Below are 25,886 nucleotides of genomic sequence, written 5' to 3'. Positions count from 1 at the left end.
AGTGAAACTACTTGCAGACTTCCGCAGGATTAGAGTTGGGCAAAAAATTTTCAGTGGAGAAAAACTTTTTCTTTTCCTGTACGAAACTGGAAAAAATCCGTTTCTGTTCTAAATGAACCTCCCCTCCACCCCCTCACCCCCCTTGATTTGGCCACTGAATGATCAATTATTCACTCACCTCACCTCCATCCAGGAGCATTCCTACTCCGGGACCTAGCAATCTTTGAGGAGACTGGGTTCGCTCCTTCCCAACTCCCCTGAATGTTTGCAGGGCTGAAGATACTTGTTACCTGCCCACCTGCTGGCACTTCAGTCTTGTCCCACTGCTCTCTAATGACACCATAACATCTTTTTGATGCTGCTTCATATAGACAAAAGGATCTGCTTACATGGCATATCCTCTTCAACATCAGCAGCAGGGGAGGATTTCTGACTGTAACAAGTAGGAAAGGGAGAGGATTGGACAGGAGCAAAATTCAATCCAAAATTAGAAAAAGGTACTTGAAAAACTAGAACAAAGTCAAACTAACTTGTGCTGACCTTAATTATGTACTAGGTAAGATCTATGACTCAAGATCATCTTCAGATTAAGAGAAATGTTATGCTCCAAAACACTTGTTAATAGCCTCATCTACTTACTTAGTTGTATTCAAAAATAGATGGAACATTCTCATTGTTCTTTCAGGCTTTGAATTTTGGGTCTGCTTAGGAGAGTAGGATGTTGCCATTATAACTTAAGGAGTTGGTTGTGAGAGTTAGGGACTGGTGGAAAGGAGTTTCTCCTGCTCTGGGGACTGAGATGGCAAGGCTATTTCCTCATCCCAGGTGCATGGGCGGCAGGTGGAGCCCCCGTTTGGGGTTGCTAGACCCCCCCATCCCTTCTTCCGAAGCCCCCCACAGCAGGAGCCTTGAGACCACTCTCCTCCTCCCGCCCCCTCCCCCCTGTAGCTGGAGGAGCCACAGGCCAGTCGCATCTTCCTTTCTGAAACACCAAGGCACTGCAAGGTAAAAGCTAGTCTCCTTAGGAAGAAACTGAGCTTTTTATATGCTCCATGCTGGTTCCAGGGCGGCTGAGGAGGCAGTATGTGCTACTCAGCTTCCTGGGTTCTCCCTGGAGGGAGATTACTGATGAACCCAGGAAGCTGAGTAGCACATACTGCCTCCTCAGCTGCCTCAGAACCTGCATGGGGCATAATAATATGCAGAAAACTTCCCGGGCAAACCCTGCAACTGGCATGTGGTGGCTGCAGCTCTGCCAGGGCAGGCTAAGCCTGCCATGGCCTATTATACCTACTGCCTATGTCCAGGTGAATATTCTTGTGGGACTTATTAGTCACCTGGAACTCAAGTTAAATGAAGACGTAACTCTGAAAAATTCTATCAAAAGTGTGTTTTTACGCACCCCCCCCACACCCAATGAATTAGAATTCCATCGATCTCCAAGACAGAAAAACTAGGACTCCATCCATGTAACCAATTAACCCCTGTGTTTATTATTACCCATTAAAAGTAATACATCAGGAAGGCAGATTATCCAAGAAAAAGTTTTAGCCCAAGGCTTGCTGGATGAGCAGAGTTTGAGTTTTGTACTTTTGGGGAGACTAGATCTATAAGGCCTTACATGGTTTTCTGCCTAGTTTGGAAAGGTTTCAACATAGTGAAGAATGAAGACTTAATCTTTTTCTAGTTTAATGAAAAGCACTGTTGGGTTTGCTATCCCACCACCCCCAACTATTCAAGCCTCAGATATCTCCTGATCAGGAACCAATCATACCATGTGGTGTGATGCTTCTGTAGTAGGAGGGCCAAGAAGCCAATCAACCTATTTTTATTTGTGATACTTAACCAGATTTAAAGCCAAATACCCAGAATTGTAAAGACTAGTACATTCTACCCAATACGCTACCTATCACCCTAGCTCCTTCTCACGGACACCATATTTTCAAACAAGCATCCTACGTATAGTTCTGCCAAACTCCCCTCATTTAGTAATTGATAACACTTCAAACATTCATTTAATGTTGATCCTAAGTGGGATTCTTAGAAATCTACTTGTGACATTTAATAATCACTCTTTACCTTGAATTCACCTGTGGACTCAAAGAAACATGCCTCTTTCCACCTTGATGAGGATGGACTAGCCATTTTCAGCTGCTACTAGCATGAACATGTCAAACTTTCCCTCTGGGTGTGACATGTCCAGCTGCCTTATAACAAACCAAAATATAAATTCTATGTAGAAGCAGAAGGATCTGTGTAATTCAAAGCATCAAAGTAATAGTCCTTGTGATGAGTTCCCCTGTCTTTCAGGGTGCCATCTGGGACTGGGGTACCACTGAGCCCACCTGATCCACCAGCCTGGGTTCCCTTTACACTGTATTATTGAGGCAAGCCAGCCAAGCCCTTCCTCAGGCTTCAGACTGCACTTTACCAGTACACATACAGGTAGGGACACATGCAGCTGCAGCTATACATACAGATGCTGAGATCAGCTCTGCATGGGAAGGCTCAGCTAAGGAATTGCCCAGTACATCTCCCCTCTCCTGCCCCACACCCTCAGAGGGTAAATATCTTGCGCTGCCCAGAGAACTGTACAGCATAAGCTCATGATATTTGCCCCCTCCCTCAATGTGGAGAGGGATATACACAACTTTCTGCTCCAAGTTATGATTTCTGTGCACACTGGTTTTAGACCAAACAAAACAAGTTTATTAACTACAAACAATAGATTTTAAGTGATTATAAGGGATAGCAAACAGATCAAAGCAGATTACCCAGCAAATAAAACAAACATGCAATCTAAGTTTAATATATTAAATAAATGGGTTATAAGTAGCAAATTCATCACCCTAAATGTTGTTTTAAGCAGATTGCAGAGATTCTTGAAGGCACGCTGCATTTGCTTGCAGCTTAAAACTCCAGATATTTCTTTCACAGGCCAGACAACCCATTGCCTGGGCTCAGCCCTTCTCCCCTAGACCAGTCTTTTTGTTTTCAGGTGTTTCCAGCAGTCTTCTTTCTTGGGTAGGGAGTCAATGATGAATGAGCCATGATAATGTCACTCCCCTGCCTTAAATAGTTTTTGCATGTGGTGTGAATCCTTTGTCTCCCAGCGTGATTTCCACTGCCGGTCAGTGGAAAAATACTCGTATCATGGAGTCCAGTACCAGATGACTTGGTCACATGTCCCTGCAGCCATAACTCAGACACTGTTTGCAGCATCCCCAGGAAGGCTTCCCTGGAAGGTGGGAGATTAGCAACTTGAAAGACCTATTGTTTTCCCTAATGGCCCTTCCCAACCAGCCATCTAGACTGATTGCATTCTGTCTAGTGGGCGTTCCCCAGGTGTAAACACATTTGTAATAGATGCATAGACCATATTCCTAACTTCAGATACAGAAAAGACACATGCATATAAATAGGATAATTATATTCAGTAAGTCATAACCTTTCCAATGATATCTTACATGCCTTATCTTGCATAAAATACATCATAGTTATGCCATAATCATATCATAAAAATATCTCCATGAAGAATGAGGGTGTAATGCCACAGTCCTGACTTACATTAATAAAATACTAGCTAGGGGAAGGAGGAAGTTTTTCTCAATTGCTTTGCAGTCTATGTTATCCTTCCTGTCAGTCAGTAAAATGAAATCAGCTTGAGATTAAGTGCTCAGAACTATCTATACAAAAAATAATTTGCAACAAGAGTCCTGCATTGTCATACATTTCATTATCTCTTCCATCTGACTGGAGTCCCAGGCTAGCTTCCACTCTTTTTTTGGAGGGCGATGGGGGGGGGGGGGGGAAATGGTTGATCTACAATAGTAACTTGTACTCAATCATAAAATAAATATAACATCTGTATCTCTTATTAATAAAGTTGCATCTGTCCCTTCACATATAAAGACATACACCCTCTTTTTATATGAAGATTAAAGACCATGAATCAGATTCTGCTTTGTTACACTGACGTACATATGGAGATTTCCTCAGTCCTCTCTACTGTTGTTCTGGATTTTCATCAATGTAACTAAGAGCAGAATTTCCCCCCGTGTTTTATTAGATGACACGTAGTAGCTCAGATGGAGATCTCTGCCTCTTGTCTGTTGAGCTAGTCACATAATATTGAATTTTTTTTTAATTATAGGAATTGTAAATATATTTTATACAGCTGGGAAGAGAGTCCTCCGATTTTTATGTGTGTATATATGCACATGCTGTAACTATTTCCAAGAGCAAGTGGGATATATCAGCATAAATTGTTCAGGTTTTTTCTTTATAAATGGTCCACACAATTATACTGAGTTTCTTCTGTTAATATTGTTAAAACACAAGTCTGGTTTTGTCATCTTCCCTCCCTTCTAAACACAGACCTGGGATTGTTTATGCACACAAAATATCTATGGCTTTTAGGAAGGTTAAAAAAATGCATTGAAATTCAGTCCAATATCTAATTGTATATTGTATACAGCCTGAGCGAAAGTTCATACATATTCATTGTCTTCAGTGGGAACTGAGGGTGCTCAGTCGGATGAGGGCCCTAAACCCAGATCCTGCAAATACTTAAGTACATGTAGGACTACTCACGTGTGTGTATATATATGACAGATGCTTAATTTTTCGCTTTAGGGCTATATATAGATTCAGGGGGTCTGTGCTTGGGGGTCCAGTTGCTGGATTGTGGGCTTAAGTTTGTACTTGTTACTTTTTAGTATGACATTTGAAATGTGCATTCTGTAAGGTCTATACATATAAACTTTAAAAGAACTAGAATTGTCAGATGAGGAACATTTTCCTGTCAAATATTTTTATTTTAATAGACATTAATAGGCATTATCAGAAATAGCTACTATTGCATTACTGCCTTAAATCTAGGTAAACATTAATACCGTGTATAATTTTATACAGGCCTTCTCATGTGTGACAACTAGATTTCCTGTTAGTATTAAAGAAAGTACTACATTTCCTGCCATGCATGGGCTTGATTATTCATGTCATTTACATCAGTGTAAATCAAGTTGAAATTCAACTCCTTTGAACTCAGTAGAGCTGCAGTTGTGCAAAATGCAGTTGCAATCAGAATCAAGCTCTGTAGTTTTAAAGCTTCATTGTTTCTCACAAGGAGGTGTGTGTGTGATCAAATTAATTGTCTATTTTGAGTATTTGGCACTGGTTTTGGTATTTTTGTTTAAAATGTCTACACAACCTTGTATTTTTTCTTTGGAATATCGGAGACTTCTTATTATAGAGAGGTAATTCATTTACTCTAAATGTTTGATAATAGTACTGTATTAACACTGTTGTTCTGCAGTCCTCTGTCACAATCCTTGCTAAGAGAAGAGCAATTTCAAGATGATCACCTAGGCAAAGTAAATCTTTTCCTCCTGTTAGAAGAAGGTCATTCACTCCCCATTGTCATTTTCTTCCACTGTGAAAATCAGCAATGTGTTTCAAAAGGTACCCCCATTGTGTATATTAGCTTTGGGATATGCGAGTATTCATTATATGCTCACACCATGAAATTCATATTACTTGACCCAGATTCCAAGTCTCTGGAGTTAAACATTAAATAAAGTATTGTGCTCTTCAAATTATTGTCCCCATGGGTGTGCTGTATAAGGTATGTGCATATACCAATGCACTCTCAATTGGAGATTTTTGTCATTAGTGTCTGTGCGTCTGTGCCTGTGCCCTACACTTCCTGTTCTAGTACCAGACTATATAGGGAGAGGCAGACTTACAGCCACTCCAGTTCCCTCTCAGCTGCCTACAGCTTGAACTGGAGTGTCCATGTCCACTATATAGCTCATTCATCCCCTAGCTTATCTCGTTTGTATTTTTGTTGTTGTAGTATGCTTTGTTTAGTTTTAGCACACAGTTTGTCCTTTTGGGGGTGTCCCCCACTTTATTTTCAGTCAGGGCCTACTTTGGTCCCTGTCTGTGGACTTTCCTGGGTTATGCCAAAGATCCTGGGTTTCGCACCCAGCCAGACCTGCCACATGTCCTTCCCCTTCAGTGACAGGCATTCACCTGCCTTCTCTGCTTTGGAGAGTCTCGCATCCCCTCTAACTACAAGGTCTGATCTGGCTTCGAAAAGCAGATCCAGAAACCTGAGGGAGAACAGATTGAAACTGCTACTTATGGAGTGTTTCCTGAGACTGGCAGGGTCTGAGATCCCAACCAAACATTGGCATCAACAGCTCAGAATGCTCTGGTGACTGTGCCAGCCTTGGCTCTGGAAAGCAAAGAACATATGGAGAGCCTTTGGAGTTTTTGAAATCCTCTGATACGAAGAGGCCCTATTTCCTAGAAGGGAGCCCAGAAGAGCGGAACGGTCACCCTTAAAGCCAGGGAACAAGGAGGACTCATATCTCAGTGTGGGTATTGCTGAGTCCTGCCTCCTGTGGTACTGATACTTTGGTACCACCCAGAAAGACTTCCAGTTTGAAGAAGTCTACCAGCAAGGAACCCTGGGTGGCACCAATGTTGGTACTGGAATTGGAGTCTTCAAAATGCATGGACCCATTGAAAAACAAGGACTTGAATCATCCTCTGTACTGTCCTCATAGAGTCACGGCAAGGAGTGCACAGATTGCTCATCACTACCAACCCCAGTATTGCTCAACATGTTTGCTCCCATGGAACAGTACCCAAAGTCACCAGCATCATTCAGGTTCCTCTCCCATGCAGATCTTCATATCCTGGAAAAATATGAATTCCCTCTGCTGAGTTTTCCTGTAGGTACCAACATTTGCTCTGGAGCCAGCCTAATCTCTGGAGCTACCACACCATCTCATGAAGACTCAGACTCCAATACCAAAGTGGTTACCACTCTCTCCTTGGCCTCTGGTACTACCGTCTGTAGCTCCTTCACTAGACATAGGAAAGGATGTTTCCTCTGCATCCGTCCAGGATTCCATTACCTTCCTATTCCAGCCTCCCTCCCTTGATGTACATCCTGAGAATGAGACCCCCCCCCCCCGCAGTAGACATCTAATGCATCAGCCCTGGCAGGAGCACCCTGGGGACTGACCCCTTTTGGTTATGCCCCATCACAATGGGCTTTCTGGAATCCTTGGGTCCCCTGTGGAAAACAGTTACACAGAGGACCCTTCAAGACCAATAGCCACTGATGGTTCATGACCCTCTTCCTCAGGAAGAACTTCCATAAGAGCAAGAGCTAGGCGTAGAGGAGTCACTACCATCCAATAAATCCTCCTCCTCACTAGATGAGGCAAGTATGTGCCCATTGCCATCCTGCACAGATGACTTCAAGGCCATTTAGAATTGCAGAGGCCTTACAGATTCCATTGGAGAAAATGCAAGAACCTCCACACTCCTTGCTGGGCATCCTCCAGATCACTTCTCAAGTCACGATTGTATTATCTATCAATGACGCCTTATTGTCACTAGCCGACACAGTGTGGCAAACACCAATGACCATCCCACCCACTTCCGAATGGACTAACCTAAACTCTTTGGTCATTAATTCTGTCAACAAAAGAAATGGACAGTATTGGTCTAGATCAGGCCTCTCCAACAAGGAGCTTAGGTGCCTGGACCTTCTCAGTTATAAGAGTTATTCTTCAGCCACTCTACAATTCCCAGTTATTAACTATCAAGCTTTGATGGCAAAATATGACTTCACAAATTACTTGAAATACTCTCATTTTATTGATCATTTGTCTCAAGACTAGAGGGAGACATTTCAAGCTCTCATCACAGAAGGCCAGATGATCACTTAAACTTTCTTTCAGGGTTCACTTGAAGCAGAGGACACAGCTTTGAGTTCTGTTGCAACTGCTGTAGTCATGTGCTGTTTTGTGTTGTGTCATGGCTGCAATCCTCTGGCCTGCCTAGAGAAGTACAGAAAACAATGGAGGATCTTCCGTTTGAAAGGTTAAGCTCTTCAGTGTTGTCACGGAGTGATCCCTCCACTCTCTCTCACTTCTTCTAAGTGACCATTTTTGATGCATTGGTTGAGGGTTGCACCAATCTGGATCCTTTGCTGCACCAACCCATTCTTCTTCAACATTATGGAGTCTGCCTCTCCCATTTTCTCCTTCCTGGGAGCTCATCACCTCTGACAGATGAAACCTAGATGTAGTTTTCAATTCCATCCAGTTCAGCTCCATCCATCCCTCTTACTCCCCTTCCACATCCTCTTCTGGGACCCTTTTCACAAGGGTCTCTTACAGCAGGAGTTGCATTCTCTCCTGTACTTCACTGGAAAAGAGTTCTACTTTATGGTTCCCAAGAGACCAGGAGGATGGAGACTGACTCTGGATCTCAGGATTTTAAATATCTTTGTCCTCAGTCAGTGGTTCAGGATGATAACCTTGGCAGTGATGATTCCATTTTGAGATCTAGGGGACTGATTCATTGCCCTTGATCTCCAGGATGCATACTTTCATATAGCTATTCAGCCTTTCCACAGATACATCCCATGATTCATCATTGGCAAAGACCACTATCAGTACCATGTCCTGACCTTTGCCTTTTCAACTGTCCTGAGGATCTTGACAAAAGTCCTATTGACCATTCCAGTCCATCTTCATCAGATGGGAATAATTGTCTTCCCTTGTCTCAGCAACTGGATCTTGCTCCTTTCTCAAGGTATAGCTAACAACCAACAAGGCTCTATCCCTGTTCCACACTCTGGGCCTCCAACTCAGCATGGAGCAATCTGCTTTCACACCTATACAATGAATAGAATCTGTTGGATCCACTCTGGACACCACACTTGCCAGAGAGTACTTGCCTATGGACTGGTTTTCATGATGTCCACCTTCATTTGCACACTACAACAGAGCCTTCAAATCACAGCAAGGATATGACTTCAACTCCTGGGCCACATGGCAGCCTGTACATTCATAACACCCCTTGCAGGTCTATGCTCTCGATGTCTCCAAGCATGACGCAGATCTATCTACATCCTGACCAAGCACAAGCTGTTCAAACCAGTGGCAATACCTTGGAGAGTTCTTAAGTCCCTCGACTGGAGGAAGGATCCTCAAAAGGCCTGTGTGGGAGTTCTGTGTTCGCATCTCTTCTTCTCCTTGCCCTCCCCCCACCCCCCACCAATATCAGCACAAACCCCTTTCCAAGAATTTTCAGGTCAAGGCAAATGGACCCTCAGCACTGTTATTCCTCTATATCAGCATTCTGGATCTCCAAGTACTTGGGTACTCATGCTGTCATTTCCTACCCAGCATCAGAGGTCACCTAGTCAAACAGGGCTGCAGTATATTATATAAAACACCAAGGGGAGCAAGATCTCAGTCCTTATGCACAGAGTCCATAAAACTATGGAATTGGTGCATATCTCACATCCTAGAAATCTCAGTTTCACCTATTGTGGTTACAGAACACTGTAGCTGACTCCCTGAGCAGGATTTTCCGTGAAGAACACAGAACACAGTATTTCAGGAAATTTGTCTCACCAGGGGCTCCTCAAAGAGAGAGCTCTTTTTGTGATACTGTTCAACAGGAATTGCCGGCATTTCTGCTTGAGGGGAGGGCATGCTTCCAAGTCACTGGGAGATGCTCCTCTTGGCCTTGTATCTGGCTGTATGCTTACTCCCTAATACCATTGCTCCTTAAGTTCCTGAACAAGCTGAAACGAGAGATGGGTGTCCATCCTTAGAACACTATCATGGCCACCTAGGTCTGGCCAACACAGTTCCTGCGATGGGCTCTTTGCCTTCCTCTGACAGCAGACCTCCTGACCCAGGAATCCAGCACCAAGACTCACCCCAACATCTTGTGTCTCCACCTAAAGGGCTGGCTCCTTGACGACACTCTGACATAGAAGGAGATTGGTGTCTAGAGGTCCAAATAATGCTGATGGAAAGCTGAAAACCTGCCACAAGGAAAACTCACCTAGAGAAGTGGAATAGTTTCTGAAGCTGATTTGTCCAATGATTCATAATCTCCTCTTGGGTCTCTCCTCACACACATTTTCAATTACGTGCTAAATTTAAAAATCATGGCTCTATCACTGACCTCAGTTAAGGTTCACTTAGCTGCCATTACAGTGTTCCACTGTCTGACTGAGGGTGAGTTGTCGCTCACCCTACTGCTGCAAGATTCATTCTGTTCAACCTCTTTCCACATGTCAAAGAACCTACTCCACTTGGGGACCTCAGCTTCATCCTCAATGCCTTGAGGAATCTTTTGGGGACCTGTTACTTTCTTCATTTGTGCTTCAAGACTTCATTCCTCATAACCATCACTTCGGCCACATGGGTAGGAGAACTAGGAGTGCTAATGGCTGATCCGCCATACATGGTGTTCTATTGTGATAAGGTGACTTTACAGCCCCATTCTCACTTCCTGCCTAAGGCCTTATCAGATTTCCAAATCAGTCAGGACATTCAACTGCCAGTTTTTTACCCAAAACTTCTCAGGAGAGGAAGCCAGTCTCTTCTACCTTGATAGCATTAAGCCCTCTGGGCTTCTCCCAGACTTTAATTCTTTTACGGAAAGAATGAAAAGGCATCCAGGGTCCTCCAAAAGTGTATCAAAATGGGTGTCAGGATGCATCCTGACATGTTATGAGACTTCTGGTGGTGTCACCCACTTAGTACAAATGGCCACTTCACCAGGGCTCAGTCTAACTCTAGAGTTTTATCCAAGAATGTACCTATCTTGGACATTGGCAAGGCTGCACTGAATTAATCACCTCAACACCCTCGTCTATATTTGAGGTACTGCTCGGAAATCTCCTAACGTGGAGCACCAATAACTCAAAGAAGGAGAGTTTACTTTCCTTGTACAGTATCAGAAGGGTAGCCATGTTAGTCTGGATCAGTAAAAAGCGATAGGGTCCCGTGGCACCTCATAGACTAACAGACATATTGGAGCATAAGCTTTCATGGGTGAATACCCGCTTCGTCAGACGCATGCTTGTACAGTAACTAGCATTCTTTGAGGTGTGTTGGCCCTAAGGGTGCTCCACTGCCCACTCTCCCCTTTGCTTTGGGATCTTTGACTCTGGACTTTAAGGTTCAGAAGGAACTGAAGTAGCAGCAAGTTTGCCCTTCCCTATATACCTCCGTACTGGAGCACAAGGATGTGTAGGGCACAGGTGTGGACCTGTGGACACTGCTGTCAAAAATCTCCAAGAGACCATCCTAACATGGTGCACCCATAGGGACTATACATCTTAAAGAACTCATTACTGTATAATGTAAATACTCTCTCCTTTTTCCTTAGGAAGGATAACATTTATGAGTAATTCAAAAAATAAATTTTGAGACCCAGTTTACCAAGAATCTGAGCCTGTTATTAGTTCAGCATCTTCAGTTCTCATTCTTTTCTGTTGCTGAGATTTATGATTTTATAACATCAGTATTGCAGAAATACAATAGTATATTTAAAGGATTATGGTGTGGCCTTGGGAGTCATATGTGCACCTTGAGCTCTGTCTCAACAGTGAACTCCCTATTCCCATCCCCAGTAGTAATACCTGAGAATCACCTATGCAGGGGATTCTGTGCAGGTGTTTTGTGAAGCAGAATTTGGCTGCTTGTGCTGTGTTCATTTTCATTGGTGTGCCATTGTCTAAATAATCTTAGAATTTAAGTTTATTCCAGAGGAAAAGCAGTGAAAAAGCTAACATTCCATTTGTCTTTCTCTTTTGTATTTAGTTTTAAGCATTGGTGAAGGTGGATTCTGGGAAGGCAGCACCCGAGGACTTGTTGGATGGTTTCCCGCAGACTGTGTTGAGGAAGTGCAGTGTAAACCAAACGAAAGCAGACCAGGTAAGCGAATATAATTCAGCAATAATTTGCACAGTAACAAATGAAACGTGTCTAGTTGAGCACTGAGGTGGCCTAAATTAGAATATATTACATGGCCTTATTGTGCAACACTGGAAATTGAAGAATTAAATAAGACTGAGCACTTAATAAAGATCAGTGAAGATGCGTTTATTGATCAAACTTTCCTGGTCTTTGTCCAAGCCAATCTTTTTCAGAAAGCAATCTCCTGTAAAGTACTGGTATCACTCTCAGGTAGGGAATGATTATAGACATTTTTTAAGGGAGCACTATGTTGTAGTTTTATATTCTAATAGTGTATGAAAAGTCTCTCACTGGTTGATTAAGCGCTTGAAGGAAATTTGACTGTTGGCGTCCCAAATTGGGATAGTGACAAAATGTGTTAAATTGCCATTTTATTATAATAAACCTTTTCACTACTTTGAAACTTTAATAACTTTTTGAGATCTAAAGATCATCTTCATAAACACTAGTTTGCAAAGAGTTAGTGATAGAACTAAAAAAACCCTAGGGATGGGTTTAGGATTTGACTGGAACCCTTTTTTTTTTTTTAATTAGAAAGGGGGGAGTGAGTGCTGTATTTTTTTTTTTTAAATAATACAGTAATTTAAAAAAAATAGTTTGCAGGTTTCAAATGCTGGTTAATGTTTTTGAAAATTAAAACTGGTATTATTCTATGCAATGATGTTTGGCAAGAAACAATGAACAAATTTAGGTGCAGATTCCTCAATGAGCTTTGCATGGGCAGACCTGTGCCCGTGGTAATCTCAATGAAGGATCAGAACCTTAATCCTTCTGTTACTGTGTTCAGCTGCAGCTTTTGTGGCTTCTAAGGGATACTCCATGTACGTAGTACAAAGGCCACTTAAAAGTGTTGCTATACTGCTATTAACTGTGGTACGGAGAACTGAGTTCTCCATTACTATGTGGTTGTGCCATAAATAAAGCAAAGACAATTTTATTTAACCACAGTTTATGGTTCCAGGTATTACAGCATTCATGAATCAAAAATAAATTGGCTACAATATTTATTTAAAGAGTAATGCATCATAGCTACTTTCCCTATTTTTAAGGGAATATGGACATGCTCATATATTCAGATTGAAAGCTCACTGTGAACTATAACAACTTCCAGAGTATATTAGTGATCTAATAAGTATGGACTGGATACAATGGAATGGTCTAAATGAGCTATTAAGGTGTTAGATCATTGATCTGTGAATTAACAGATCTTGCGGATGTAAAGACATTACAATATAAATTTTGTACTGGCATTCATACAAAAAAATCAGTATTTCACAGGTGATTATAGTCTGCCCATGCATAATTTGTGTTCAAGTATGACCTTTGTGTAGACAGGATAGGCTTGAGAAGGAAACACTGATCCAGACTGTTGAAGAATTAACGAAAGCTGAAAAACTGGAGGTCTTGTAGGATTTGATTATTTTACTATGTAAAGGAAGGGGTGGGATGAGGATTCAGGGATAGGAGTTAGGGTACGTTTACACAGCCTTCGACAGGCTGGCTCCCAGCCTGGGTGATAGAGTTGGGCAAGCAGGCTTGCACTAGCACTCTAAAAATAGCTGTGTAGACTAGTGGTTCCCAAACTTGTTCCGCCACTTGTGCAGGGAAAGCACCTGGCGGGCCGGGCTGGTTTGTGTACCTGCCATGTCCGCAGGTTCGGCCAATCGCAGCTTCCAGAGGCCGCAGTTTGCTGCTCCAGGCCAATGGGAACCGCTGGAAGTGGTGCAGGCTGAGGGATGTACTGCACGCGGCAGGGACACAAAACGGCCTGGCCCGCCAGGGGCTTTCCCTGCACAAGCAGTAGAACAAAGTTTGGGAACCACTGGTGTAGACAGCACTTTGAAATGGGCTCTGAAGCCCACCCTCCTCCAAAGGCTTCAGTGTGAATACTTTAATATTCATTGGGCCGGAGAGTGAGTGTGAATGGGAATGACCTCAAAGCACAGTGGCTTGCAGGTTATAGTTCCCGCTCCAATTAATATTTAAATATTTTATACAAAATGCAACAGATTGAACAGGAAAAATTGATACCAGAATACCCTATTGCTGTCACTGGGGAGATAAGTAATCTGGGTTCTAATCCTTGCTCCAAATCAGGCAGAGTGGGGATTTGAACCTGGGTCTCTCACATCTGGGACTACTCTAGCCATTGAGCTATAGGTAAGGTTAAGATTTTGTATTGGTTATTTTTTTTTTTTTTTTAGTAAAAATAACCGACAGGTTGTGGGCAATAAACAGAATTTCACAGAAGCCCACAACCTGTCTGACTTTTACTAAGGGGGGGGACTGATGGTGAGGAGAGAACCGAAGCCCAAGACACATGGGTAGGGTTGGGGGGGGTGGGAGAATGAGACCCTAGTCCCCATTGTGGAGGATGGGAGGGCTCCAGCACCCGTGGCTGCCACAGCCTGGGAGCTGCGGGGACTCAGGGCGGGTGGTGTCCAGTGGCGTGGGGCCCCTGCAGGCTGATATCTCCGGTCCTGCCACCCCAAGGCTGAAGCTGCCACAGAGGTCTCTGAAAGTCACAGAATCTGTGACTTCCATGACAAAATCTTATCCTTAGCTATAGGACATAAGGACAGTGGTAGTACCATCACCACCACTTCTCTTGAGAAAGGATTGACCTGATTTAGGCACCTAACTCCAAGAGAGGATTCATAGCTGTGAATCCTGAGCAAACATAGGTGCCTCTCTCCAGCTCAGATTTAGAGTGCCTAACTCCCTTTGAGAGACAACCCCTTGTAATGATCCACAGGTCTCAAACCCAAGCCCACAGGATTTATGTGAGAGGCCACATTCTAATCCTCCATCTGGCAGCCCGCTGGCAACTGCTGACCTAGGACCCAGTGTGAGGGTCCATCCCTGAGGTCCAATTGGTGGAGTTCCAGAGTGGGTGATTAGCCCACTTGGACCTTCTTAAGCCAGCATCAGGAACAGGAAGCTGTTCAAACAACTGGGCTCCACTCTGCTCTGGCTGTGCCCCCACCCTGATTTCCAGGCATCTGACTTGTGATTTTGATCTCCAGTTTGTCTACTGCTCCTGATATCCTGACCCAGAAGACTCTTAACTCCTGTCCCACGACTGTAGAGTCTCACTCCAACTACTAGGTCTGGCTGCCCATGGCCCTGTTACCCCTCCTTGGCATTTTCTGCTGGCTAGTTTAGGTGGCTCCCTTCTCAGCCTGCTGGCTTTTGTGAATCCCATTGTTAGGTGCCTAACTCTCCCCATCCATTGTATAGCGAGCCAAGGAGTCTAACTTGGGGCTGTGGATTCTATTAGGCAGAAGAGCACCTAGATTCAGTGTTGAAATGTTGCTCATTTAAGTCCCCTTTGTGGATCTAGCCCTAAGGTTCTAGTCTTGCAACTGGATCCATGTGGGTGGACCTCTATACTCTTGCAGAACCTGGTGAAGTCAGTGGGTCTCCATGCAGTTTCAGGAGTCCATCTGTGAATATGCAGTTGCAGTACTAGTGCCTATGCTGTCCCCATCTTTATACTTCCTGGTTCATCCTGTTTTCTCTCTGTTTTTGACTGTAAGTTCTTTCAGGGCAGAAACGTTGTCTTTGTGTATCCTACTGCACTGATGACATGACATAAGACTGGAAGGAACATCCTGGGTCATTGAGTCCAATATCCTGCTATCACAGTTATATTAATCCTGTTCATAAATTTATTAAGTGCCATCTTAAAATTATCTAGGCTATTTGCCTCCATTATTCCTGTTGGGAGGGTGTTTCAGAACCTCACTCTCTGATGATTAAAAACCTTCTTCTGATTTCCAACCTAAATTTGTTCATAACCTGTTTATACCCATTTACTCTTGTGCCAACATTGTCCTTTAACTTAACTAGCTCTTCTCCCTCCCTGATATTTACCTCCTGATGTGTTTATAGAGCGCAACCATATCCCATCAGCCTTTGTTTTGCAAAGCTAAACAATCCAAGTTCTTTTAGGCTCTCCGTTCCCCTGATCATTCCAGTAGACCTTCTTTGCACCTGTTCCAGTTTGAATTCATGTTTCTTGAACATGAATGACCAGAATTGTATGCAGTATTTTTGGCACTAAATAATCTTTAAATATACACTGTTCTCTTTGGGAATGGAAAAATAATTTGATAAACATTTTGGACCAATTTTCTATAATTGCCTGTGAAGTTGTGCACTCACATGTGGGTTTTGTAGGTAATTTTGAAAACACTCACCCTCTTGGAGTCTGAATGAACAAATACTTCATTGTGTGAAATACTATATATTGAAGTATCAGAGGGGTAGCTGTGTTAGTCTGAATCTGTAAAAAGCAACAGAGGGTCCTGTAGCACCTTTGAGACTAACAGAAGTATTGGGAGCATAAGCTTTCGTGGGTAAGAACCTCACTTCTTCAGATGCAAGGGAAGAAGTGAGGTTCTTACCCACGAAAGCTTATGCTCCCAATACTTCTGTTAGTCTCAAAGGTGCCACAGGCCCCTCTGTTGCTTTTTATATATTGAAATTATTCTTACTACTGAATCAGTAAGGACATGTGGGTTTACCAGTGATGCATCAGAAAAATGTGATGTATTAGAACACTATCATTACTGAAGTATGATAGGGATTGAAAGCAGTTGATAACTGCATATGATAAATTAAGTCATTTCCTTTCTGTACATGAAACAAATGCAATGTAAGCTGACTGCCTTACAGGCAGAAGTCAGTCCGTACTCCCATAGAGTAAAAAAAATGCAAAAATCAGATAGGAAAAAAGTTAATAAGTATGGTGAAAGGATTACAGATTAAATTCTAGTTTCTGGGACTGTTTAAAGGACATTAGCTAAGAAGTGTCACAAACCTGCACAAGTTGTGAGAACTCACACCATAGACGGTGCAAAGTAGCAGAGATTTCATGCCAGTTCTTTAGAGGAAAAAAAAATTCTCAGTGTCCCAAATTGCACTGCAGAATTCAGCACTTTTTATTCATCCAACAGCACAGTAACTGATTTTTTTTCATAGCATTTTCTATAAATGGGATCTCAGAACATTTCTTCAAGTAACCTGCCTTCTCCATTAAGTTTAGATAATAATGTTTAATAATAGCTTGTCACTGGCATGCCACAAATGAGCGAAAGAGAGCTTATTTGTGGAAAAACAAACTGCAATTAAACGTTACATTCTCAATAAAATGGTATGAGCAGATCGTCCTTGCAATGCTGATATAAAATCTCCCTCCTACAGACAACATCTTCACACCTTGGGCATCCATATCACTATTGAGACCCTTCCATAGGAGTGGACTAGGCATTGTGAAACCACCAGCGCTGCCTGTGACTGTTTTTCTCTCCCCCGCCCCCATGTGCCACAGCTGGAGGTCTGCCCTAATGCACGAACTGTCCTCAATGACTATAGCCCAGATTAACACAAGCTGAGGCTCTATGCACACCATGACATGGCTCTTCCCAGTTGCTCCCTCCCTGCGCTATGGCCCATGGTTTTGGTGAGGGTCCCCAGAACAGTGGATCTTGAAATTTATGCCCCATTGAGATGCATGAGGCAGTTCACCCCTCATAGAGTTATCAGGTTCAAACTATCTGCACACTTAAGCAGATGTCACTGCATTGGTTACACTTGAGTCATGATTTTTAAAGTTTTCTTCACTATTATGAGACCTGGAAAATGTTTTTAAAATAAAAATTCAGATTTGTCCTTCACCTCATGACTTCTGGACCTAAGGCTTTATACACAGGCTGTAATAGCCTTGCACTGATTTCAGTTAAAGCTGCAATTGCTGAGCACCTCTGAAGAATCAGATTTCATTGTGGGTGTGTCATGTTTGGCACCCACACTAGTGGATGCTTTTTAAAATTTGGCTTAAGTGGCTTGCTGAAGGACGTAGGGGAGGCAATGTTGGATCTGGGATTAGAAATGAGGAGTTTCTAGTAAGCAGTCTTGTGCCCAGAACCACTTTTTTTGAATAAGGTCAGTTGGGAGTTCATTTCTCAATGAAGGAAACATGAACATTGGTCCAATAAAACTAAGATCCTTCTATTCCTGTAGCAATTGTTGATCGAGTAGACACTCAACTTGATTGCATTTCTTTGGTTGCATAACTAGTGATGGCACATTTGATCAATTCCAAATATTCAGAGAATGTTCTAGGCATCAGTGGGTAGAACCCAATTAATTCAGGTATAAACTGGAAATGGGGAGAGACAGAGCCCCTTGTCTCTGGTTAGCAGACACAGCAGGAGCTTCAACCATCTCTGTAATTGTCTACAGATCAAAGAAATGATTGATGTGAGCCCTTAATATCTTCCATCATAAAAACACCCCACAGCTCAGCTCTTAATCCCAATACAATATAAAATGTTGACATGCTAAAGATTTATCTTGTATACTCCATATCCATGGCCACATGAAGTCACGGGATCTCCTCATCAACTTTCTCCTGGTATTGGCCAGATTGGCCATGTATCAATCAAGGAGGAAGGGGTTAGGTGTGGGGAGGGGAGATGTCATGCAACTTGGACTGGGGGGCTCAATTTTGTGCACTTGTCCATTCATGTGTCCAGGCTGAGTTCCTGTGGGTGCCATCCACTAGCTCTCTGGGCTCTTTCTAGGAGTGGGTGCTGTCCCCAGTGGGTCTGTTTAGTGTCCCCCTCTAGTACCCTGAGTGTAAATCTATGACCCTCACTCCCATCCCTATTTTTTCATTTGTTGTCCCTGGAATCAGTTAATCCCTGTTTCTCTCTCTCCCCTCCCCCCCCCCGGGTCCTTCCCCTCTGAATGGGGGTGTGGGGGGGTGGAGGAGGTCCTTTTAGTTTACTAGATGGATCCCCTTTGTGCATCCATCATGTACATGAGAACCAAATAGGCCTAGAGGGAAAGAAAAGAAATAAAAATGAGGGGAAAAGGAGAAACTGGGGGGGCACAGTGCTTCTGGAATGAGGGGTGGTACACAACACCAGGGGAGGAGGAATTGGGCGAGGACCCAGGGTGGGAATCAGAGCCCCTGGCATGGGAGGAAGGTGGCACACTGAGGTCCTGGTATGGGGATAGGAGGAGAGGGGGGGGGCACCAAGAGCCCCTGTCATGAAGGAAGGGATTGGGGTTTGAAGGGAATCACTGAAATACAGGGGGATGGGAGGGTAGAACAGTTGGAGCAATGAACCTGGCCAACAGAAGCAATAAAGTATATGACCCTTTAGTATATAAATTACTCTGTTTTATATGACCCTTGGTAGTTTATTAAATAGTGGTGGTTTTTTTCTATGAAAGTCCTGAAAACAATTTTATCTGTATATAAAGGTCTGTTCTACAAAAGGATATTAAATAGTACCAGAAGCAAAATGTGCACTTGCAATATTATATGTGGATGTCAAAGCACTATACACAGTAATCTCATGCAAAGATACTGTACACCAGTCTTGTGACTTGAAAAAAAGCTTAGGAATATGATTTAAACCACATTTACATAAACTATTGGTGTTAACTTAGAGCTGTTCTACATTAGAACATGGAAAAAACAAATCTTTCATATCTGGGTAGATTGGGAGCAGTGATGTGGGTAAAGGGACTAGATTGGAGGTGCGTTGGCAAGCCCGTCAACAAAAAAGCAGCTGATTTAGCAGTTCAGTGCACTAATGTTCAAGCAGTTCTGACAACCCTTTGTAGCTGAGACTGCAGTATCAATTCCAGCTTTGCCTCAAATAATGGGAGTTTAATGAATGAACCTACAACAGTAAGTTTTTGCATCTTCGTCTAGCTCGACAAAGCAGTTCTCTATGATAATAAACAGCAGTTTAGGAAAGGGCTTCTAGTGAATTCATGGCTCATGAACTGGGTTGACAGTATAGGTAATGCAAAGCTTCAGTTTACTTACCTACCAGATAATACATTGAACAGTGTATGCTTCCCACTCAACCCTGCCAATGTAATCATCTCTGATTGAATGAGTCTGTACAGGTGGGAGAGGTATCCACATTTATTCAGTCACTGGTCTTTCTAGTGAGACTTAACAAAAGTGTCTGTTATGATGGTAATATTTGTGAGGTGAAAACCTGTCCACTGCAAAATGAACTGAGACTACCAACCTGTTTTCCACAGTTCACTTAACATGCCTCAAAATATAGTGGTTTTCTTTCACTAATGACCTGAGTTAAGTTCATAGGTGTAACCTAGAAGTATGAAGATTCAGTTTTCCCTGAATAATCTCCTAATCCATCCAATTCTCCTGACCATCACGAGACTATATGAGGATTAAATCTTATTTAGAAGGAAACATGAAAAATAACCCAAATGAATCTAAGCCTGTGGCTTCTGAGAAGCAAAATGTAGGCCAGAGAATTTTGTTTCTAAGCATACATCTGAATTTAAATGTCAATTATATCTTTTAACTTGGCAGACGTACATTTTTATTCGTCTAATTGTTGGGCTGTCCCTATTTCTCAGCTGAGATGCACCTCAACCTTTTCACTCTGATTTTCATGGTTGCTAAGAGCCACTTATGAATGTCTCTAATCAGCTGAAAAAGGGTAGTACAATTCCCTAAAGAACTGAAATAAACTAAAAATAAATGTGAACTAAGGAGAAATATAAAAATAAGATCAAAGAATAGGCTACTCTTTGGACATTATACTTTTCAAATAGAGCTGGGATTTTTGCAGTGGTGAGTCAGTCACGTAAGCATGTGTCTTCCCTTCCATGATTCTTTCTGCCCCTTATCTCACCATCCACCTAGCTTCTGTATAGAAGAGTACAAACTCTTCAGTGTCTCAGAAAATCCAAGTGCAGTTGTGCTATTTTCATGCTCCTAATAAGGCTGGGCTTTGGCATTTTCCCTTAATCTTCCCATTTTATCTAATTTGGGAAAGTAATCTTTAAAGTGGGGGATCATTTGGTCATGGCAGCTAAAATGCAGGTACCAAGCATAAATATAAAGTATGTAAAACTGCTTTCTGAGCTGCTGCTTAGAACAACCAAAGAGGTATGAGGCAGAGAGGGTGATGTAATGTCATGTCTCAGTGGGTCACAGCTGAGAATACCAGATTCAGGACAAATGGGCCAGACCCACCCCAAACTCCTGGTTATTCTTCCATGCAATTTACCAATCCAGTAACAAAATTAAACTTCTGTCTCACCATGCTGGTTAACAAGAAGTTAGAAATGCAATCTCCTTAGGTATCCCAGCCTTTGTTTCACCACCCAGACACTAGCCTTAATGATGAGTAGTTATTTAAAACCAATTTCATCAAACAAAAGGTTCTTCTAATCTTAAGAGACCAACTAGGTAGCCATGTCAATATATAGCTCAGATCTTACCCAATAAGCACACTGTTGCCAATCCTTTATATCTAAAGGTTTATTTATAAAAGAAAAGAAAGAGGAGAGGGTTAAAACTGCTGGCTTGTAAAGTCTTTGATAACTTCCAAAAGATTAGACTGTCCTCAGGCCAGGGTGAGAGTGAGCTGGTATGGCATACCGGTAAGAACCTGCACTGGCCCATACCCAGCCCACAGCAGCCCTTTAATGACCCTGCCCCTTTTGCCTCCCCCGTCGGCAACCCTGCTCATAGGGTCCGTACCGGCAGGGCTGCCAATAGGGGAGGCAAAAGGGCAGGGAAGTTAAAGTGCTGCCACAGCAGCACTTTCAGGACAGTCCTTTCCCACGGCAGTGCTTTAACATTGCTGCACCCCCTCTCCCCCCAGTCAGCAGCCCTACCAGCAGGACCACTGACCGGGGGGAGCGGAAAGGCAGCCACGTTAAAGCGCTGCCGCAAAGGACCCTGCAGCACTTTAACGTCCCTTCCCTTTTTGCCCCCCCTCGGCCGCTGATGGGGCGGGGTGGGAGGCAAAGGGAGCAGCTGCCCCAGGGCTGGTGATTTAAAAGGCGATTTAAAGCCCAGGGCTCCAGACACTGCTGCCTCAGCAGTGGCATCCGGAGCCCCCGGCCCTTTAAATTGGTACTGGAGCCCCGGGCGGCATAGGCCAGGCGGCCTGGAAGGGCTGGCAGGGGGATACTGACCCCCAGCCCCACCCCTTCTGCCTGATGCCCCGCCCCTTCCATTAAGTGTCCGGAGTTACTTTCACCCCTGCCTCAGACCATTGGGTGGAATGCTCTTTTTAGTAGATGTCCATAGTCCAGAGATCAGAGAAGGAAAGAGGCAAAATGGAGATACTTCCAGGGTTTTTTATATCTTATCCCATGGGGAGGGATGCTATCAGTCTTAGTTTGTGGAAAATTAAAGACACAAGATGGAGTTCAGATCAAGTCACATGCCCTTGCATGCTTTGATGAATCATAGGAGCAGCCATTACTCATTCTGGCTAAAACATCCAGAGGAAGGCCCATCGGGCAAGGACAGGCTTCTTCAGTGGTCTGTTTTGAAAGCTGTGTGTCCTTTAGTGGGCCATCAACTTGAATAGTCCATTTACAATGTGCTGGCCGGAGTGGATGAAAATTACCTTGTGTGTGTTACCTCAGGAGTACAAACATTTGAAATACTAGTACACAGTCAATATTCATAACTTTAGATACAAAGATGATACAGGCATACAACCAGGATAATCATATTTGATTGTAACTTTTCCATTGATACCTTACATGATATACATAATTGCAACAAATTTTATATGAAGTAACAGTGGTAGCAACAATGATAGATATGGTCATATTTTAATCATACATCATGTGTGTGTGTGTGTGTGTGTATATAAAACTGCCTTCTGAACTGCTGCTTAGAACAGCCAAGAAGATATGAGGCAGAGAGGGTGATCACAGGGTGAGCTAGACCTGTGAGGAGTTAAGGCTTCAATTTCTGGCCTGTTACAATATGCTTCAGGCTAAATCAGAGTTTAAGAGCACCATCACTGTTATGCACTGTGTGAACAATCTAGGAATAATATTTTACCATTATATCTTCAAAGCATTATATAAACATTTAACTAAATCAATAAAGCAATAATCCCACTCAACAGATTTTCCATATAATAATTGATTGTGTTGCTAATGTCTCCATTGGTCTAACTTGTGCTAATTTGTAAAACAAATAAATTACAGAAGAATATGTTCTAACTGTAGAATCATAGAACTGTAGGATTGAATGGGATCCTTTTCTGTAGTACTCCTTCCTAGATGGTCATTCCCCGTTTTGTATTTGTGCAATTGCTTATTCCTTCCTAAGTGAAGTACTTTGCATTTGTCCTTAGTGAATTTCATCCTATTTATTTCACACCATTTCTCCAGTTTGTGAAGACATTTTGAATTCTCATACTGTCCTGCAAAGTGCTTTCAATCCCTCCCATCTTGGTATCATCTGCAAACTTTTAAGTGTATTCTCTATCCCATTATCCAAATCATTTATGAAGATATTGAATAGAAATGGACCCAAAACAGATCCCTGCAGGACCCACTTGATATGCCCTCCCACCCTGACTGAACTATTGATAATTACTGAGTATGGTTTTCCAACCAGTTGTGCACCCACCTGATAGTGGGTTCATCTAGGTTATATTTCCCTAGTTTACAAATGACAAGGTCACATGAGACCATATCAAAAGTCTTACTAAAGCTTTAGTGAAGACACTACTCTGCCAATGGGAGAGCTTCTCCTGTTGTGTGGTAGTCAATCCACCTCCCTGAGAGGCAGAAGCTATGTTGGCAGGAGAAGCTCTCCCATCAACATAGCACTTTCTATGTGGGGGGTTGGGTTGGTATAACATCATCACGCAGGGGTATGGATTTTTCACACCCCTGAGCAACATAGTTATACCGATATATATCTGGCCTACGTGAATAGTGTAAGTCAAATTGACATAGCTTAGATCCACTTCCCGCAGGGCCCACACTACACTCTCCCATCGACTCCCCATACTCTTCTTGATCCGGTGGAGTATTGGAGTCGACAGGAAAGCGATCTCTAGTCGATATAGCGGGTCTAGTCAAGATCCTCTAAATCAACTGATGCATTGATCACCACTCGTTGGTCCCCCAGTAAGTGTAGACAAGCCCCAAGTCTTAACTTTCTTTTCCTTATTTTAGCATCAGCTTCTATCACATTTACACTATATTAGTCATCCAATCACTGCTAACCTTTCTGGTGAAAACAAACAAAAAAGGCATTTAACGCTTCAGCCATTGCTGTGTTTTCTGCTATTGTCTTTCCTTCTTCATTGAATAAGGAGCATACTCTTTCCTTGGTTGTCTTCTTGCTTCTAATGCATTTGTAAAATGTTTTCTTCTTACTGCTTATGTCCCCAGCAAGTTTAATCTCATTTTTTTTACAGTGGCTTTCTAATTTTGTCCCTACATGCTTGTGTTTGGATAGCAAGAGGATGGGGGATATCTTTTATTGGACCAACTTCTGTTGGTGAGAGAGACAAGCTTTTGAGCTTATACAGATCTCTTTTTCAAGTCTAGGGAATGTACTCAGAGTGTCACAGCTAAATACAAGATGGAACAGATTGTTTAGCATAAATAGATAAAACAAATTTCAAGGGACCATTCAAGGTTAAGTGGCAGTTAACATCTCTTTAGTCCCGGGGGTTGACAGTAAGGTTGGGTAGATGTTTTATGGGTTATAGAGTGTTGTAATAAGCCATAAATCCAGTGTCTCTACTCAGTCCATGATTTTTAGTGTCTAGCAAAGTTATGTATTTAAGCTCCCAGGCTCATTGATGGAAGGAGTGGTTCAAGTTTCCTTGAGGATGAGGACTAAGAGGTTAGATGTAGAGTAATTGCTTTGCAAAAAGCCTTCACCCACATCTAATAGGGTGTTTTTGTCTTTTATAATTTTTCCATGCAAGTTCATTTAAGAACATAGTGCTTTTCTTGGATCACCCACTTAGTTGTTGCTGGGACATTTAGTGCACTGGATGAGGTGTGCTGCCTGTTATGATAGGCATGTCTAACTTTGCTAGACACTAAAAACCATGCGCTGAATAGAGACACTGGATTTCTGGCTTATTACAAGAATCTATAACCCATTAAACCTGTCCCCAGCCTCTCTTTCTCATCTTGTGACTGGAGGAGTGTTAACAGGCCACTACACCTCCAATGGTCTCTTAACATGTGTTAACTACTTATGCTAAATAATCTGTTTCGATTTGTAGTTGTTTGAGACATTCTGAGACATTTCCCAGACCTGAAAAAGAGCATGGTATAAGCTCAGAATCTTGTCTCTCTCACCAACAGAAGTTGAGCTGAGAAACATTTTTACCTCATCCACCTTGTCTGTCTCATACCCTGGGCCCAACACAGTTACAAATACTTGATTTTTTTTATACTCGTCCTTTGTAACTTGACCTAGTTTCCACTTTTGGGGGTTTCAGGTCTTTGTAGATCTCCCGGTTAAGCCATGTGGTCTCTTACTATACTTCCTATCTTTTCTGTAGAAAGTTACATTGTAAGCTATCAGCAAGGAGAAGCTTGTTAATTTCTCATTCATGATGATGACACCCTATTGTGAATGGTAACATTTTTACATTAGGAAATGAGTGATTCCAACAGAATAAGGCCCTGAACCTGCAAAATCATGTGTACAGATGTAACTTTACACACTCTGGGGGATGTAATGGAGCCATGACAATTTACACCAGCTGAGGATTAGCCCCAGTGAGTAGTCCCATTAAAGTCAATGTGCATAACATTAATCAAGTACAAGTGTCTTTGCAGGATCAGGGCCTAAAATAGTAAGGATTATATATCATTAAATTTACTTTGCATATTTATTTTTAATATAATGTTTCAGTTCAGTTTCATGGTGTATAAAATTTCATACTGAGCTAGTAAGCAAATGTACCATATTATATAAAAATAATGAAGTCTTATTAAATCTTTGCTCAGAGATTGGGGATAGAGAAGCAGGTTTTTATGTGCATTGTGACAAGATGGCCTATGTAGTCTAGTGGGTCCTGCATTTTTCTTGGTGGGGGGCTAAGATGTCACCCCTTGCCCCTGCTCTTGGGGCACCAAGGGCCCCACTAGTGGCCCAGAAGGTGGTAAAGGAGGGAAGTAGAGGAGGGATCTGGGTTTGCTCCTTACTCTGAGCCCCAGCCCTCTTAACCCCTGCAAGTTCTTACCCTCTTCCCCCTTCAGTGGGGTACC

The 25,886-nt window shown here is 42.6% G+C and overlaps 1 protein-coding gene across 2 annotated transcripts in view; it reads left to right on the top strand.

Moving 5' to 3' along the window:
* The window catches only part of SHANK2 (SH3 and multiple ankyrin repeat domains 2), a 638,838-nt gene that overhangs the window by 287,478 nt on the left and 325,474 nt on the right, over positions 1–25,886 (top strand). For both annotated transcript variants that reach the window (XM_054026918.1, XM_054026919.1), the window contains exon 15: positions 11,658–11,771. In XM_054026918.1, the coding sequence (XP_053882893.1) occupies positions 11,658–11,771 (114 nt within the window). The remainder of the gene's footprint in view (positions 1–11,657; positions 11,772–25,886) is intronic.

The sequence above is a fragment of the Malaclemys terrapin genome, chromosome 4, assembly GCF_027887155.1.
Source record: "Malaclemys terrapin pileata isolate rMalTer1 chromosome 4, rMalTer1.hap1, whole genome shotgun sequence".
Lineage (NCBI taxonomy): Eukaryota > Metazoa > Chordata > Testudines > Emydidae > Malaclemys > Malaclemys terrapin.
Note: the sequence above shows the minus strand (reverse complement) of the source record. Positions and strands in the feature narration are given on the sequence as shown.